The sequence below is a fragment of the Bubalus bubalis genome, chromosome 7 (assembly GCF_019923935.1).
Source record: "Bubalus bubalis isolate 160015118507 breed Murrah chromosome 7, NDDB_SH_1, whole genome shotgun sequence".
Classification (NCBI taxonomy): domain Eukaryota; kingdom Metazoa; phylum Chordata; class Mammalia; order Artiodactyla; family Bovidae; genus Bubalus; species Bubalus bubalis.
The window spans coordinates 106266320-106282823 of record NC_059163.1 but is presented as its reverse complement, the minus strand read 5'-3'; the positions used below and the strand labels follow the sequence as shown (position 1 = coordinate 106282823).

Sequence of the window (16504 nt, the reverse complement as noted above, 5' to 3'; positions counted from 1 at the left end):
AAGTGTCATGTCAGCATTAGCTCAGATAAACTGACTGAAGTGGCTGATTGGACTGCTTACAGTCAGAGTTATTTTGGAAAATTTGAATGAGAAATCCTCCTTTGTCCATCACAGGAATGACACTTCGTATATATCCAGTCATATTAAACAATTGTAGAATCACAAAGCTAGACAGGATTTTATGAGATTAGCTGATCTATTCCTCACCTTGAGATAAAACTTGAGTGCTGCAAAATCCTCGAGGCACTGAAATTTAATTTATTCTTTGAGAAAAATAAGACCCATTCATGCATTCAACAAACATTTGTTGTGCGTGAACCATACGGGTGCTTAGTTTGCATCAACAAATAAACCTGCCTAAGATCTTTGCCTTTGTGAGGCTTTCAGTTTAATAGGAGGATATAAATGATTCCATGAGTTTCCCCTTTGTCAATAACAATAATCCTTACTTGGTTTTAAATGTTTTTTAAATTGATTTGCTCATATGACAAAAAAAATCTATCCGCAAAGTAGACCCAATCACTAACAAGTTGTGAGTTGTGAGAAATGAGTTTGGAATTCATTTACATTAACAAACCATTTCACTTTCAGATGAAAATGCTAAGATTCAAAAAGTATGATTCTTATTTGGAGTAAAACCTTCTAACACCCAATCTAATGTTCTCACTACAGTTGTATCTGACTCTTAGCAATCCTATGGACAGTAGCCCGCCAGGCTCCTCTGTCCATAGGATTCTCCAGGCAAGAATACTGGAGTGGGTTGCCAAGCCCTTCTCCAGGGGATCTTTCCAACCCAGGGATGGAACCCATCCATGTCTTGTCCGTCTCCTGCATTGTCAGGCAGATTCTTTACCACTAGAGCTACTTGGGAACCCTATGTGACAGAAACCCAAAGTAAATAGTTGAGACCCAAAAAAAAGTTGTTATAAGGAAATTTCAGTTTCTCAAGGACTCCACAACACAAATAGAGCTAAACTGGGGAAATGAGCACTCAAAATCCATGAGGACTGTTTTAAAGCCCCCTTGCTGCATTATTTTCTGAGAAGTATCTTGCTCCTTGAGGTCAGAAAGACCTAGTGTTTTCTGGGGTTAAACTGCCTGAGTTTAAATCCTCACTATGTCACTTGTTAGGTGAGTGACCTGGTCATTTAAACTCTCTGATCTCAATTTTCTCATATATTAAAATGATTACAGCAGAAAAGCAAATTAAGTGGTATCCAAGACTTGGGACAATGCTTGCTTCATAGGAAGTATCAGGAGACACGAACTGCCGTTAAAAAGTGAGAGATGTCAAGACTGAGCTGGGAGAGCTGCCCTGCCACAATGTGGGTGTAGTTGATTAAGACAGCAAGTCAAAATGCAAGTAGGAATTAAGGCTTTACTCACTACTGCCATAGGAAATTACAGTGTTATTTGCTCAATCGTGTCTGACTCTTTGCCACCCCATGGATTGAAGCCCACCAGGCTCCTCTGCCCACAGGATTCTCCAGGAAAGAATACTGGAGTGGGTTTCCATTCCCTTCTTCAGGGGATCTTAGTGACCCATGTATCGAACCTGGGTTTCAGAAACCCTGCCAAAGGAAAAGCAAGTCTATAAAAAAAAACTCATTGCTTCCCAAATGTTTGACTTTTGTCTATAGGATGACACTGAGAGACAGTCAATGTAACAGTGCAGATGGGATGGGGGAATTGTGTCTGTGCTGGAGGAATCCCAATCAAGAGGATCAGTTTTATGGACCTGAGTGGGGAATGGAGAGGAAGGAAGAAAGGAAGGGCTAGGAATGGACAAGTACTGGGTGTTATTTAATAATGAAATAACATTTTCTCAAGGTTACCCCTTTCTGTGAATAGGATGTTCTCAGAGCCCAGGGTTCCAATAGTGAGGCCTCTGAATAGAGGCTCCTAGGCTAACAACGCAGATATAAATAAAAGTATGGTGGGCCAAAAGACCTGAGTTCTTGACAGAAATTCCTTTCAGCAGACCTGTCAGGTAAAGCCTTTGTAATTGCCTATGGTCAGGTTTAAAAAAAATCATATATAGGTTTTTAGCCAGGGGCTGGATTTCTCAAGAGCCTTCTCTGTTCTCAGGAGGGCTTTCTGCTAGATGGGTGATGTTTCATTCTCCAAAGTTTCAACAGTTTGTATTTCCTGGGTATACAGTGGATCTCTTGTTATTGAGATGGAATAAGTACATGCCTTAAAATGAGGCCTGGAATAGAAGAAGCACCTTTCATAAGCTACATACTATTTTTATTATTGCTACTGTTTTTATATAATTGTTCCAATTATAGCCCTAATATGACAACTTATTTTCTACAGAGTTAGGTAAGATCATAATTCCTCATATTGAAGGTTTTTGAAAAGCATTCCCTGATCTTTATGCAGAGTTCACCGATTTGTACCCAGGAAGAATGAGAGTTGCAAATCTTCCTTCCAAATTAAAACAAACAAAAAAAAAGCTCAGCTATTAGCTGACAGCACAGTGTCTTGGCCATATCATTACGATCCTCATTTAAGACATCATTTAAGAAACAATCAGCGATTGCTGCAAGATATATTAAGTTTCTCATTTAAAAATCATCTAAATTTGTTTAGTACTCAATAAAAATTGAAGCCCCACTTTGTGCCAGGAATTATGTATTTAATAAAGTGAATGATAACAAAATATCAATCTTCCTGACTCCATGGAAACTTACAGATAATTGGCACAATAAATGTTAATAATATAAAATACAGATTAAAATTCTAATTATGATATTACTATAAACAGAGGAACTTGATGCTGTATTGAAAGGACATGAGCTAGCCTGGGGGTGGGTCAGATTGTCAGGGAAGGTTTCCCCCAGACTGTAGATGTTTGCATTGAGGTCTATAGGATGAGTAAGAGTGAATTCAGTGATTGACTGAAGAATGGCAGGTTTCTAAGATTCTTCCAATCAAGTAAGACTGTATGTTTAAAACCATTGATTACCAAATTTGACTAAACTTTGGAATCATCTTAGAAATTTTTGAAAAATACTGATACCTGAAAATTGCCCAGAATTTTTGATTTGAGACTTCCCTGGTGGCTTGGATATCAGAGAATCTGCCTGCAATGTGGGATACCCAGGTTCAATCCCTGGGTCAGGAAGGAGGAGAGCATGGCAACCAACTCCAGTATTCTTGCCTGAAGAATCTCCATGGACAGAGGAGCCTGGCGGACTACAGTCCACAGGGTCACAAAGAGTCGGACATGACTGAGTGACTAACGCTTTCAACACTTTCTGATTTATTTAACATGGCATATGGCTTTAGCATTGGGACTTTTTTTAACTTCTCAAGTGGTTAATCCTTAAGGCAAGAAGATTATGTCTAACTCAAGAAATTTGAAGACTAGTGATTGTAGCCCAAAGAATGAGAGGGAATGTGACATGACCTGAGACTGTGACTCTAAAATGTGACAAATCACAGAGGTCTTGATTGGTCATATTAGAAGTTTAGTCTTTTTCTTGAGAAACAGAGAAACCTACAGAAAGATCATAGGAGAGGACATCGTATCAAAATGTATGTTTATGTTTGCAGTGTAAAGATTGTAAAAGAGAAGCTATAAAATGAGCTTAGACTAAGATAGTGGTAAGGAGATGAAGTGAAGTGGGTTTGAAAGTTTTGTTTTGTTTTTTAAGGACTTGAAATTGCAGACTGGCAATGGATAAAGTATGAGAGATGATAAGACTGACTTCTTGGTTGCTGGCTAGTGGAACTGGTAAAGGTGAATTTTATGAGCCTACTCTTGTGATATTTTAGGTGCCTTTGAGATATCTAAACAGATATTAAAGAGAGAGTAGAGCATAAGGATACATCTAGGCATGAGGTTTTGGTTGTTTGGGAACAAAGATCTAAAGTGCAATAACTTTACATTAAATCATGCAAGTTTTATAAAAATAATTGTTTTACTACAATAAATAATTGTAAAACTACAATAGTGTTTTTACAAAACACTATTGTAGAAGGCATTGGGCACCTGCAGATCATTAAGATGAAGACATAGGAAAGATTGACACTCCTAATGTGGTTTTAAAATGAAGATCCCCTTTAAAATATCTCAAGGTAGCATGGAATGAAAGAGAAGAAATCCAACCACTTTTATCAGATAATAATCAATAAGTGCCAAAATGTTATTTGGAAGAAAATTCTGATCATAAAGAAAAAGAGAGCTAACTGAATTTTAGTATGGAGCAATTGTCCTGAAGAATCACAAAAATTGTCAGAGATACAATATTATATAGTTGAACACAGTATCAGATTGGGGATATTTTGGTTTTTATTCATGTCAACTGGAAAGCCCAAAAGGTAGAATAATAAAGAGGACAGCAGGAATTATAATATATGCATTTCATTTATCAGATCTCTATTAGGACCAATCATGTACCAACACACCAAAGCTATGATAAGGACTAGGACTATAACAGCAGACAAGGTAAGCGTTATTCAGGTTCAGAGTTTATTGTCTCCTATACTACTTAAAACAAGAAAAATAAAAGAGCCTGTTTATTTAATAAAGTGTCACTAGTTAGCTTTTGCAAAGGAAGCCAGTAAAAATGATGCCTTTAGTCAATAAGGTTAAGTAGCCATTTTATGGGATTGCATTCCCTGGATGTTAGGTCAAGTTTTAGAGTAGTGGAAATTAGGATTTAATTGTTCTGGGGTTAGGCAGGACATCAGAATTGTATAAAGCTTTCAGATCATTCTAATGTGCAGCCAAAGTTGAGAACCACACTTTTGAGGTATGTTTCATCACTGAAACAAGTAAGTGACTCCAGATGATAAGGCTGGTAGAGGAATAAAACATGCTGATTACATAGGAATAATAATAATGAACAATTCTCTAGTCTTTATGTACCAGGAACATTTCTAAATGTTTAACATATGTTAAGTCAGTTAATAGTCCCACCAGCCCTATGAGGAAGTAATTTTTATTCTTCCTATTTGAGAGGGATCAGAGCCCCAGTGGCCACACCCAGCAATTATGAGAGCAGGTCCTTGAACACAGTCTGGTTCCAGAGTTCCTGATCTTAACTGCTATGCGATATTTTCTCTAAATATTATGTAATAGTAATTTTACACTGAGAATTATAAAAGAAGGGAAAACATATAACAATGGCAGAGTATCATTAAACCATCTTCCCTAATGGCTCAGACGGTAAAGAATCTGCCTGCCATGTGGGAGACGCAATCTCTCGGTTGGGAAGATCCCTGGAGAAGGAAATGGCAACCCACTCCAGTATTCTTGCCTAGAGAATTTCATGGACAGAGAAGTCTGGCTGGATACAGTCCATGGGATCACAAAGAGTTGGTCACGACTTAGCAGATAGAGATATAGATCATTAAACCAGTCAAATACCAGCTGATGACTGGAAGTGGTTATAATGTGGCAATAAACACTTTTGAACTATATTTTATATATATTTATATAAATATACAAATAAATTCCTGTATATATTTAATATATATATATATATATTCCAGGTTTATATTCTTAATTTATGGAAATCAGTTAACAAGTTTGTCTTGTTGTACATGTACATTGTTACATAGTCCAGAAGTTTTTGTCTTCAGCAGTGGGCAGAGAGATATAAGCTGTGGAAACAGGTAATTTTTTTTTTCTGACTTTTCATTTTCTCCTGAAGGAAACTCAAGTGCTAAGGCTATTCCATGTAATCTAAAGAATGACTCTTACTTCATGGTAATGACCAAGCTGTAGGAATAAAATCTTAGGAGGAAGTAATCATCCCCCAGTGAGCAAGTCTAACAAATCGAACCTATTTTACAGGTGGAAATACCATAAAGAAAAGTATCATTGGAAGGATTACTGGCACACTGCATTTCTGTGCATGTCAAAAAAAAAATTCCAATTTAACTCTATAAAACATGTATCTGAGTCAACCTGCCATATGTATTTTTTTCTTACACTTTCTATCCCATTACAGAAATAATACCTACCAAATAATGCTGTGCATTTCTAAATGGCTAGCTTTCAAGCACTTTGCCCAGCTTTTGTTGTTCCCTCTTTTCCTTTGAAGGCTGAGAAAGCAAATGTAGTTTTGGGGAGTGCCAGGTCCGCAGTGCTGTGGATATTTTGTGTCCTGAAGTTGAAGCTATGGTGCTATAACCTGTCTGGGCTGGCTCCCTATGAATACAGTGTAATACATGTAGGGAATTGTTTGGTATTCAATTAAGAGCTCTCTTAACTCCTGTTATTAAAGCCTACAAACTAGTGAGTGTAAAATTGAAGTTGAACCGTTCAGCTCTTTTTGACATTGAAACACAGCCTGAAAAATAGTGATGTAAAGCCCAAGTCAAATGTCACCCTTTAAAGCCCATGGAAAAATGAAAAGTGGAAACATTGAGGGGAAAGAGGAAATGTCTGAAACCTGGTCATTTCCTAATGACACAGTACATGATGTTAGGAGCATGCTACTGTGCTCACACACATACGTCGGCCAGTTTGTCGAACACAGATATTACATTGATTTGAACAGAAAGCTGCAAGGTTATTATTGCTAAAGCTTCAGTGAAGGAAATAATTAAAGCATTAAGCATTTTAAGGTTTTAAAATGACTTTAGGCAATCACCAGAAAACACTATAGGAAATCGATATACTGTAATTGAAAGGAAATTGAATTGGTCTTTATTTTCTAATCCCTTCTAAATGTCCTCTAGATGGTCAGACCATGGAAGATAATGCATCTTGTTTTGCCATCAGCAGTGCGACTTTCTGTAAATCTCATGTGCTGCAGGGCCCACTTTTATTATTTTTACTTAGAAAATGCTCAGCCAAATAGATAGTATGAAATTCTGTGTGCATTATCTTTGTTAGTCTCTGGTCTCATTGTTTAAAACAAAAACAACACAACCAGACAAAAACAACCTCTGAAGCAAAGTTAAGCCAAAAACATTTCAAACAATAAACCAGAGAAGTTGTTAGGTAAGTCTCACACTTAAACCTGAGTGAAAATCTAGATTTTATCTAACAGTTTTCCTGTCAATCTTGCTCTGCTGCAAGGGCTATGACCCACTGTAGAGACAAATTCAGTTTGGATCTATGTGAACCTAACCCATTTTTATGGCTATTATTGGAAGGAGTTTTTATAATCAAACAGAATAGCTTGAAGTGATTCTCAGGGAGATGCTTGGGTATGAATAGAAATTAAGGAATCTCAACCCTTGAGTAATCCTTCAAAAAGATGTATAAAATAATCATTTCCATTATAATGGAGTAATACTGATACCTTCATCATTTGGTGGGTTTGAGAAATAAAGTAATCAATATATGCACAGCTCCTAGTAGCTCAGACAGTAAAGCGTCTGCCTACAATGCAGGAGACCCAAGTTCAGTCTCTGGGTTGGGAAGATCTACTGGAGAAGGAAACGGCAACACACTCCAGTATTCTTGCCTGGAAAATCCCATGGATGGAGGAGCCTGATAGGCTACAGTCCATAGGGTCCCAAAGAGTTGGACATGACTGAGCGATTTCACTTTACAGATGATTAGTACATACTGTGCACTACGTGGGGCTTTCCTGGTGGCTCAGCAGTAAAGAATCCACCTGCAATGCAGGAGACGCAGGAGACCTGGGTTCCATCCCTGGATCAGGAAGATCCCCTAGAGAAGAAAATGGCAACCTGCTCCAGTGTTCTTGCTGGGAAAATCCCATGGACAGAGGAGCCTGGCGGCTAACAGTCCATAGGGTTGCAGAGAGTCAAACATGACTGAGTGACTGAGCATTCATGCATGTACACTATGTATGTGTTATAATTATTTTTATAAAAATGATGATAATGGTGATAATTTGCCTTTTAAATTTTATTGCCAAAATATCAATTAAGAGTTTGGGATGGTCATGTACACACTGCTATATTTAAAATAGATAACCATCAAGGACCTACTGTATAGCACATGGAACTCTGCTTAATGCTATGTGGCAGCCTAAGGAAATGGCAACCCACTCCAGTATTCTTGCCTGAAAGATCCCATGGACAAAGATGCCTGGTGGGATACAGTCCATGGAGTTCCAAAGAGTTGCACACGACTGAATGACTAAGAACTCACACATATGAAAAGCCCCAGTACCATGGCTGACACATAGAAAGTATTACAAAAAATGTTTTTTAAAAAAGTTCTGTTCAATGTAGAAATTAGTATTAATTTCTTTATTATGACTGTGTTTATATGTGATATTCTTTATTTCTAGTTTTCCCGAGAGTCTGTATCCTGAATTTCTCTATGTCAAAATTCCATCTCTAGTTTTTGGTGACTACAGCTAACATTTAGCTAATATTAAGCATCAGAACAGGTGAATATGAAAGGATACCTGAGTTGAGTAAAAAAAGTTAAGTCTGAAAATCTAGACTGCTTTCATTAAGAACAGGAACAACTTTTCAACTTTCTAAGTGCTATAATCCATAGACATGTTAGAAGGATGGCAAAAAAGAAGAAAGAAAACAGAAAGGTGAAAGACCTTCATAAAGCAAAGGAGAAAATTATATGTTCTGTAGTATATATGAGAGAATCTGGCAAAACATTAAAAAAAACTTAATATCAACTTATTGATCTGCCCACCATGCACACACTTGATATTAAAAATAAACCTCCAAGGAAGGACTTTTATTGGCTCAGGTCAAACAACCAATTATTAACAATTGCTAAACCAGAGAGTCAGAGCCATGAAAAAAGTCGGGGGATGAAAAAGGGAAAGCAGTTGTCTAGGGATGAAAAAAGAAAGCAATTCTCCAAAAGGCAGGATGGGGTTAGTGGCCATGCATGGCCACTGGAAGAAATCAGTGTGAGTTAAAAAAAAAAAAAAAAGTGAAAGAGAGAGGAGAGAGAGAAAATAAACATTATATATATATATATATATATATAACACAGATGTTTAAGTCACTGCCAAGGTCAGAAGATAAGATATAGCCACCACCTCTACTTCCTCCAAATCCTATTTCATTATCAATATTTCAAACCCCCCATTCCTAGAGTACTTTAGAATTTTTAAATCATTGACTGCATTTAGTTCTGTTTAAAGGAAGACATAATTAAGAAGAAGCTGGAAATTATATATTTTTAATTGTTTGTCCAGAGCATTATTGAAACAAACTGCTTATCAGGTATTGTTGTTATTCCAATAGTAAATATTTTGACTAGTTAATACACCAAAATGCTGTGTTCAAGTTGGCACTAACAAATGTAATTTATTTAGGCAAACTGACAATAAGTTCATCAAACTTAAACAATAACTCCAAGGGAGAAAAAACAAAAAAAACCCAGTGTTTACTTTGGCAGTTGAGATCTACTAGTCATGAATAAGATGACATCCTAAAAGCTATTCATTGACTTAGAATTAGGTAATGTAATTGTAAAAGGTGGATAGAGCATTGGAAATTTAGCTTTTCACTTTGTTTTAGATCTTTTTCCACCAATATTATTTGGTCTATGAAATTAAACTCTTCTTTAAGAAGTAATTAGAGAAAGTGCACATCAATGAAAATAATTGAGGATTGACTGGTTGACCTCAGAAGAGAACAAAAACTCAAAAGAAATTTCATAAGGTTTTAAATTTGGCAAGAGGACTGCAATATCTCTGATAATTAGACTTTCAACACATTTGGATTTGCTAATTGGATCTAAGTTCTAATTAGACTTTTATGTAACTAAAAATGACACATCATTGTATGAATTTAATGTGCTTTTACAGTTGAAACCAACAATTAGCAGCTTTTTCCAAATTATTTTAATACGGAAAAAGCTGGCTTTTTGCTTACATGTGACAACCCGTTCTCTTAAGATATATTGTGTACATTTTAATTTTCTTAATTAAGCACCTTTTGAGGAGCTTAAAAAGAAGCACCTAAATTGTTTATTTGCGAGGAAGACTTGCCGGTATATTGATGACTTCAGAAGCTTCAAACAAAATGCAATCAGTTCAGTTCAGTCGCTCAGTCGTGTCCGACTCTTTGCGACCCCATGAATCACAGCACGCCAGGCCTCCCTGTCCATCACCATCTCCCGGAGTTCACTCAGACTCACATCCATCGAGGCGGTGATGCCATCCAGCCATCTCATCCTCTGTCGTCCCCTTTTCCTCCTGCCCCCAATCCCTCCCAAAATGCAATACAAGGACATAATACAGTTTTTAACAGGAAGCAGCACGAATAACCAGGTGCCCCTATAAACCATTCAATTGATCAAAACAGTCTCTGAACATGACTAAAGTTCTGTTACATTTTTAAAGCATGAAAATATGGAATAAGTTCCCAAATGGGAAGGCTCATGGGGCTGGCATCAGGATTAATAGCATGGTATATCTTCCGAAGATGTGTGTTGCAACAATCTCTGCAGCTTCGCTTCTTGAGCAGTTATCTGCTAATTCAAATCACAGCATCTCTCTTTCCTCCTTATTTCTGAATTGAGAGTCATCCATTTTTATCCCGTTGGAATTTATAGGCAGTAATTTTTAGACTGGTAGCCCTCAGATTTGGATGTTACAAGAGATAACAACTACATGAGACTGTAAAATTACACCAGTACTTTGGAGAGCAAAGAGCAGTAAATCATTGCAAGACTTTAAGGGAAAGACTGCTGCCAAAATCTCCCATGTAGATTGATGGCACTGACAAAAAAGGCAAATTACATTGTTTTATGTACTGTGGATATTTGAAAACAACAAAGCCTTATACATGTTTTATTTTCCTCAAATAAAAACTGGGACCCCTCTAACCACATTAAAAACCAGCTTTTTCCCCAATAAAAGCAATGTAAGATCCTAATTAAAACCATTTAAACTGTAAGAAAATCTAACTTGTGCAGTAATTGATACATTAGAACAGGCATTATGCTAGAATTATATGTGCTATTATTTTTCTAATTAGTGTATTACTGGGACTGAATTATTGCTGTATTTATAACTCCTCATTAAGTCAGATGTCTTCAGTGAGTCCCCTAAAGCCCACTGGATACTGTCATATACCATATGATATTTAAAAGCAGGAAATAGCATTTTTGATTGCTTCATTTGCTATTAAAAAGGAAAAACTGCACAGGACACTTTCTGTTATGTTATTCCAAGATTTATCATGCAGTTCTCTGAAAGGTCTATATATAGGTGATTAGACTGTTCCTCAGGCAGAAAAGTGACCAAGCTATTTTATCTTTCAGCTTGGGTGCTGGAATCCTGTCACAGGGCTGAATGGGTCCCTGACGGACAAGAAACTGGAGAATAACATGCGTGGAGTGGTTCTACGTGTGGTGACTGTTCTGGTAAGTCTGATCTCAGCCTTGTGGTTTTGGCTTCCAGGAGATTATTTTATCCCTCATTTCTTTATGTTTCATTAACTGATGTCACAATATTAAAAGAGCTTTTAACAAATCCTAACTATGCATTGTATGGTACTTGTAATTATCATATTTTCCAGCCTTCGATTTATGTGTGTCAGAATCAGGCTTTTACATACTTTTCCTTTAATTATAGTACTAATTTCATAACTTTCTTAGACAGCTTAGACCAGATTTCTATCCTTCTATAGTTTTCTACACATGACAAGATGGAGTTCTCTCTCAGGCATCCTCTCACTGAAATGCTATGGTCTATGTAAATGAAGATAACCATGCCAAATAAGGGTGGATTTGATCAAATACAGTACATTCAGTAACACTGAAATGTTAGCTTTCCTGGGAAGGACCTACTTCAAAGTGAAACTCATCCTATTGTTTAGTAATTATTTATCAAGTATCAACTGTATTTAAGCTCAGTACTAATCCCTGGGGACACTAATAATTAAAATGGACAGATACGATTCTGTTGTTTTGAGTTTACCATCCAGTGATTCTGTGGCTATTACATGCGATTATACATATGAAAAATTTATTATAATTCCGTTTGGTAGAAAAAGCAATAAATGGTAACTGTTTATTCTATATATTATTATTTTCTCACATGATATATAAATAAAATGTTAATAGAAATAGTCTTCAATAGCAAAATGCTCAAATTGGTGCTGTCTAAATAGCCATAGGGGATGAAGACATGCCTTCTCCCTGCCTATCTCAATGTGTTTAACCTCATGCTTCTTTATAATACATTTCAAAAAGATAACCTATAGTTATTAACTTCAGTTTTCTTCAGAAAAGCCCACTTGTTTTTAAATTTCAACAATTCTTTCTTATAGGCTAAAAAAATTACAGAATTAGTAAACATGAGAAGTGGTCTTTTTTGATGTGTTGATGCTAATTGAAAGTTTATCAGGATTTATAACAGCGATGACTGCCCTTTGTATATTGTTTAATACAAATTAAGCAGACTCAACATAAATTCATTGTCTATAAGAAGGATCTGTGATACTGTCTATAAAAAGAAATTTAGTCTATCTTCCCTTTTGGTGCCTATAATTTATTTTTAGCTATGGTTTTAACAAGATTTTCATTGTTTGGCAAATAATTATATTATAAGTACTTGAAAACTTAATTGTGCAGGTGCTTCTGTACATACTCAAAAGTGTAGATATGCATTTTCACTGATGTGCTAGTATTTTTTTAAAAAACAAGGTATTTAAAGCATAATAAACTATAATAGTCTCTTCTCTAGTAATTAACATGGAAGCTCAAGTGAAAACCACAATAAAAGAAAATATATGTGCTTTGCTTTTGCCTTTGACATACATATTTTTAGGCAAGCTAGCCTCATTTACTCATTAAATATGTATCTAGTACTTACTGTATGATAGAGTTAGATGGTAATGGGTATAAGATGAATGACACATATACTTAGGTGCATATTTATGCCTCAAGTTATACATAGACTTTTGCTGGCAGGTGCATATGTAATGAAACAGCTGAGATTTATTTAATACTAACTATGTGCAGATACTCTACTGAGTTGTTTTCATGTATGACCTTATTCAGTCCTCATATTATTTCCAATAAATAAATAGTATTCTGATCCCAAGAATCTGGTTGAAGAAACTGAGACATACAGAGGTTGAAAAAAATGTGGACGATTATACAGATAGTAAGTAGCAGAGAGAATTGAGATTCAAATCCAAAAAGCCAGACTCTAGATTTCTTAACTTCTTCCTCCTTAACATTATATTTACTCCCTCTATTCCTACTGTGATAAGTGTGAAAATTGCAGTAGCTATAGGATTTTCTTGAGAGGTAGAAATGCTTAACTCTGAATAAGATGAAAGTGAGTTTTACTGGGAAAGCTTCATAGAGCCAATTATTTTCAATTCATTTCTAGGCCAAGAAAAATGATTGCTGTTTTGTGCGTGAAATGGTATTGCCTCACACAGTGTTAATACCTGCGTGCCCTATTCTCACCTTTGTGACGTGTAAATGATCCGTTTTCTTCAAGCTTAGCCCTGCCTTGACCCTGAATGTGCTTACTGAGAGGAGATATGGAAAGGCTCTTTCCCTAAAGTCTTCTGTGGTACAATATGGATTTATGAGTTGGGCGTCCAGTTGAGCAAAAGGTTGTTACACTTGTTAAACTTCCTCAGTATACAGCCATTGTACTTAATAATTTTTCAGGCTTTCTGGTTCTTCCTGTAATTCCTATTTGAATGGAAAGCAGCCATGACTTTCTTATTTATTTCCTACAAGACCTTTCCAGGTATAGCTCCTACTTATATGACCTTGCAAGCTTCTTCCACCCAACACTGAGAATCACTCTTCCCTAAGTCCATGCAGCGACTTTAAAATCATGATGTCAACTAAACCTGAAACTCAGAATTCTATACTGGACTTGATTTAGTCACCTAAACAATAACCCCTTGTATTCCAAGTATTTACCACTAGCCATTTCCAGAGAGAGAAAGAGGAGGGAGGGATCATGTGTAAAGGCCATGAGAAAAGGTATCTTAGCCTTTATTCCATTCTAACAAAAATCTAATCCCAGTTATACACACACACACACATACACACACACACACACACACACACACACACACACACACACACACACACCCACAGATTCTTTACTTCTTAGGAAAGTAATGTTATCAAAGACACACAGGTTAATAGAATTGATTTTTCTTGCTTAAATTTTGAAACTCCCAATCCCATCGCTACTAAAGATACTTTATACACTTGAAGAAAATAATCTAATATTTATCTTGAACTAAATAAACTCCAGTACTCTTGCCTGGAAAATCCCATGGACGGAGGAGCCTGGTGGGCTGCAATCCATGGGGTTGCTAAGAGTCAGACACAACTTCACTTTCACTTTTCACTTTCATGCATTGGAGAAGGAAATGGCAACCCACTCCAGTGTTCTTGCCTGGAGAATCCCAGGGATGGGGGACCCTGGGGGGCTGCCGTCTATGGGGTCGCACAGAGTCGGACACGACTGAAGCGACTTAGCAGCAGCAGCATATTGTTTATGATGCCAGGGGCAAGTGAATGGGACTCAAATGGTTAAGTAAAGAGAATTTAATGAAGGGATTATTAACAAATAATGTAAATAAAGTTGAATAAATCAACAAGGGTGTTGAAGTGTCAGGGCCTAGATGTGCAGCAACCCTAAAGACTGATGTGATGTGGGAGAGAGTCTAGCAAAGCTAGAGCCATGGAAGAGAAACCGCATCTTAGAAGTGGTGACCTTGGCTGTGGGAAGAGGTTGGAGGAGAAGCACTCAAATAACATTCAGGCAGCGAAGAAATGGAGAGGGGGGTGCTCTAAAGTCATTCCTCCTATCTTTCCATCTACTTCCATCATTTCCAATTACAAATCCAACCAGAAGCAGAGGGCAAGGGAGCCCAAGTAATATTAGAAGACCATGAAGGTCTTCTTTTCTTAGGTCACAGTGCAGGGCCATGAGGGACTCGAGGGCAAACAAGGAAAAACCATCTTCAGTATCTGTTATTTGGTCTGACCCGTTAAGAACTTTATGTATGTTAACTAATTTAATTCTTAAAAAAAATCTATAAGATATGTGCTAATTACATTTAAGGATGAAAACAGAGCTCAAAAGAATTAACTAAATTTCCATGTCCATAATAACTAACAAGAGCCAGAGATGAGTTTCAAGCCCAAACTTGAAGCCAAAGATCCTGATCCCAGGGGCTATGTCTTTAGCCTGTCTGACATTCTGTCTTTGGAATCAGAATAAATTCATGTTAGGTTTAATTTAAATGTAACTATTGAGATTACAGATGCTATTGAATTCGTAATTTAAAAACATTTTTTAAAAATGGCATCGCATAAGAATAACTTTATTTTTAGCCATCACCAAAGCCATATAAGTTTCTTAGAAATGGAGGAAAAGAAAGAATGTGAATAAATCTCCCTCTGCCAAACTCTGTTTCCATATTTGGTCCACTGATCTCTACTGCTTACCAAGTGGACCAACTGTCTTAATATGAGGCATTTATTAGGATTATTTTTTCCTTTTCATTTCATAAGTTGTACAACTATGGATAGCCATAAGTGACCAATTATGCCATACAGTTTTTTCATGGTTATTCACAAAAGCTATTGGAAACATCACTGAGTTGTAAGTATCATCATAATAATTATGAGTCCTTATGAAAATAAAATGGAAAGAAGTTGGTGACAAATGGAAGATTTAAGAAGCTGTTCTGTAAGAAAAAGTACTAGATATCTGGAAAACATAAACTGGCCTTTAGAAGAAGATCACTGATTAATAACTCTAATTTTCTTGATTTAGTTTTCTTAAAACAGACATATGGCATCTCTAATGAAACATAAACTCACTCATAAATTTATTTGAGAAGTATCTGTTGAGGGTCCTCTTCTAGTTGCTTGGGGTACATGCAAAATAGATAAAGATATTGACTTTGGGGAGTTTCATTCTAGCAGGACATTGAAAGCTCTAAGAATATTTTTGAAAAAATGCAATGCCTTTTTTCTGCATTGAATATATAGCACAATATTATTTTGCCTAAAACTACCATAAACATAATTGTATAACTTTATGTAAATATGATTGGAAATTTGTGTTAGAGCTGTGGTGGTGCTTTTTCTGTATTTTATAAATTAAAAAACATAGTCTTTCATATTGTAATATCTTTGAATCAGGATGCGTCTTTCAATTGATGTCTTCCTGCAATTAAAATTGGTAGCATTTTTTGTCTTTATTAGTGGTAGGTGAAACAATTGTGCATCTTACAATTGAAAATATTTTAGGTTAAATAATATGTGGACAGTATCTTTACAAAATTAATTAAGTTAATGGATATTCCTGGAAATTTAAATTTAACAAAACTGGGCATGAACCCATGGTAAAGAGACAGACTAAATAAAGAATACCTCCTAAAGGAAAGAAATAACAGTAAGAAATGAAGCCAGTTTTTAAAAATAGGAGAATAATAGCAGTGAAAAAAATTGCTATCTGAACTAAAGCTATCACTACACCCATAGAAATATAAACATAGAAAATATACCAAAGCAGTTTATATTAAAACAACACCACACAAAGCGAAGTCCAAACTCTGTTGAAACATGTAAATTTTCCCA

General features: G+C 36.1%; 1 protein-coding gene across 1 annotated transcript in view; it reads left to right on the top strand.

Moving 5' to 3' along the window:
* Positions 1–16504, top strand: part of GRID2 (glutamate ionotropic receptor delta type subunit 2) — a 1609032-nt gene that overhangs the window by 1200885 nt on the left and 391643 nt on the right. The window contains exon 9 of the mRNA XM_025290706.3: positions 11189–11290. Coding sequence (XP_025146491.1) covers positions 11189–11290 — 102 coding nt within the window. The remainder of the gene's footprint in view (positions 1–11188; positions 11291–16504) is intronic.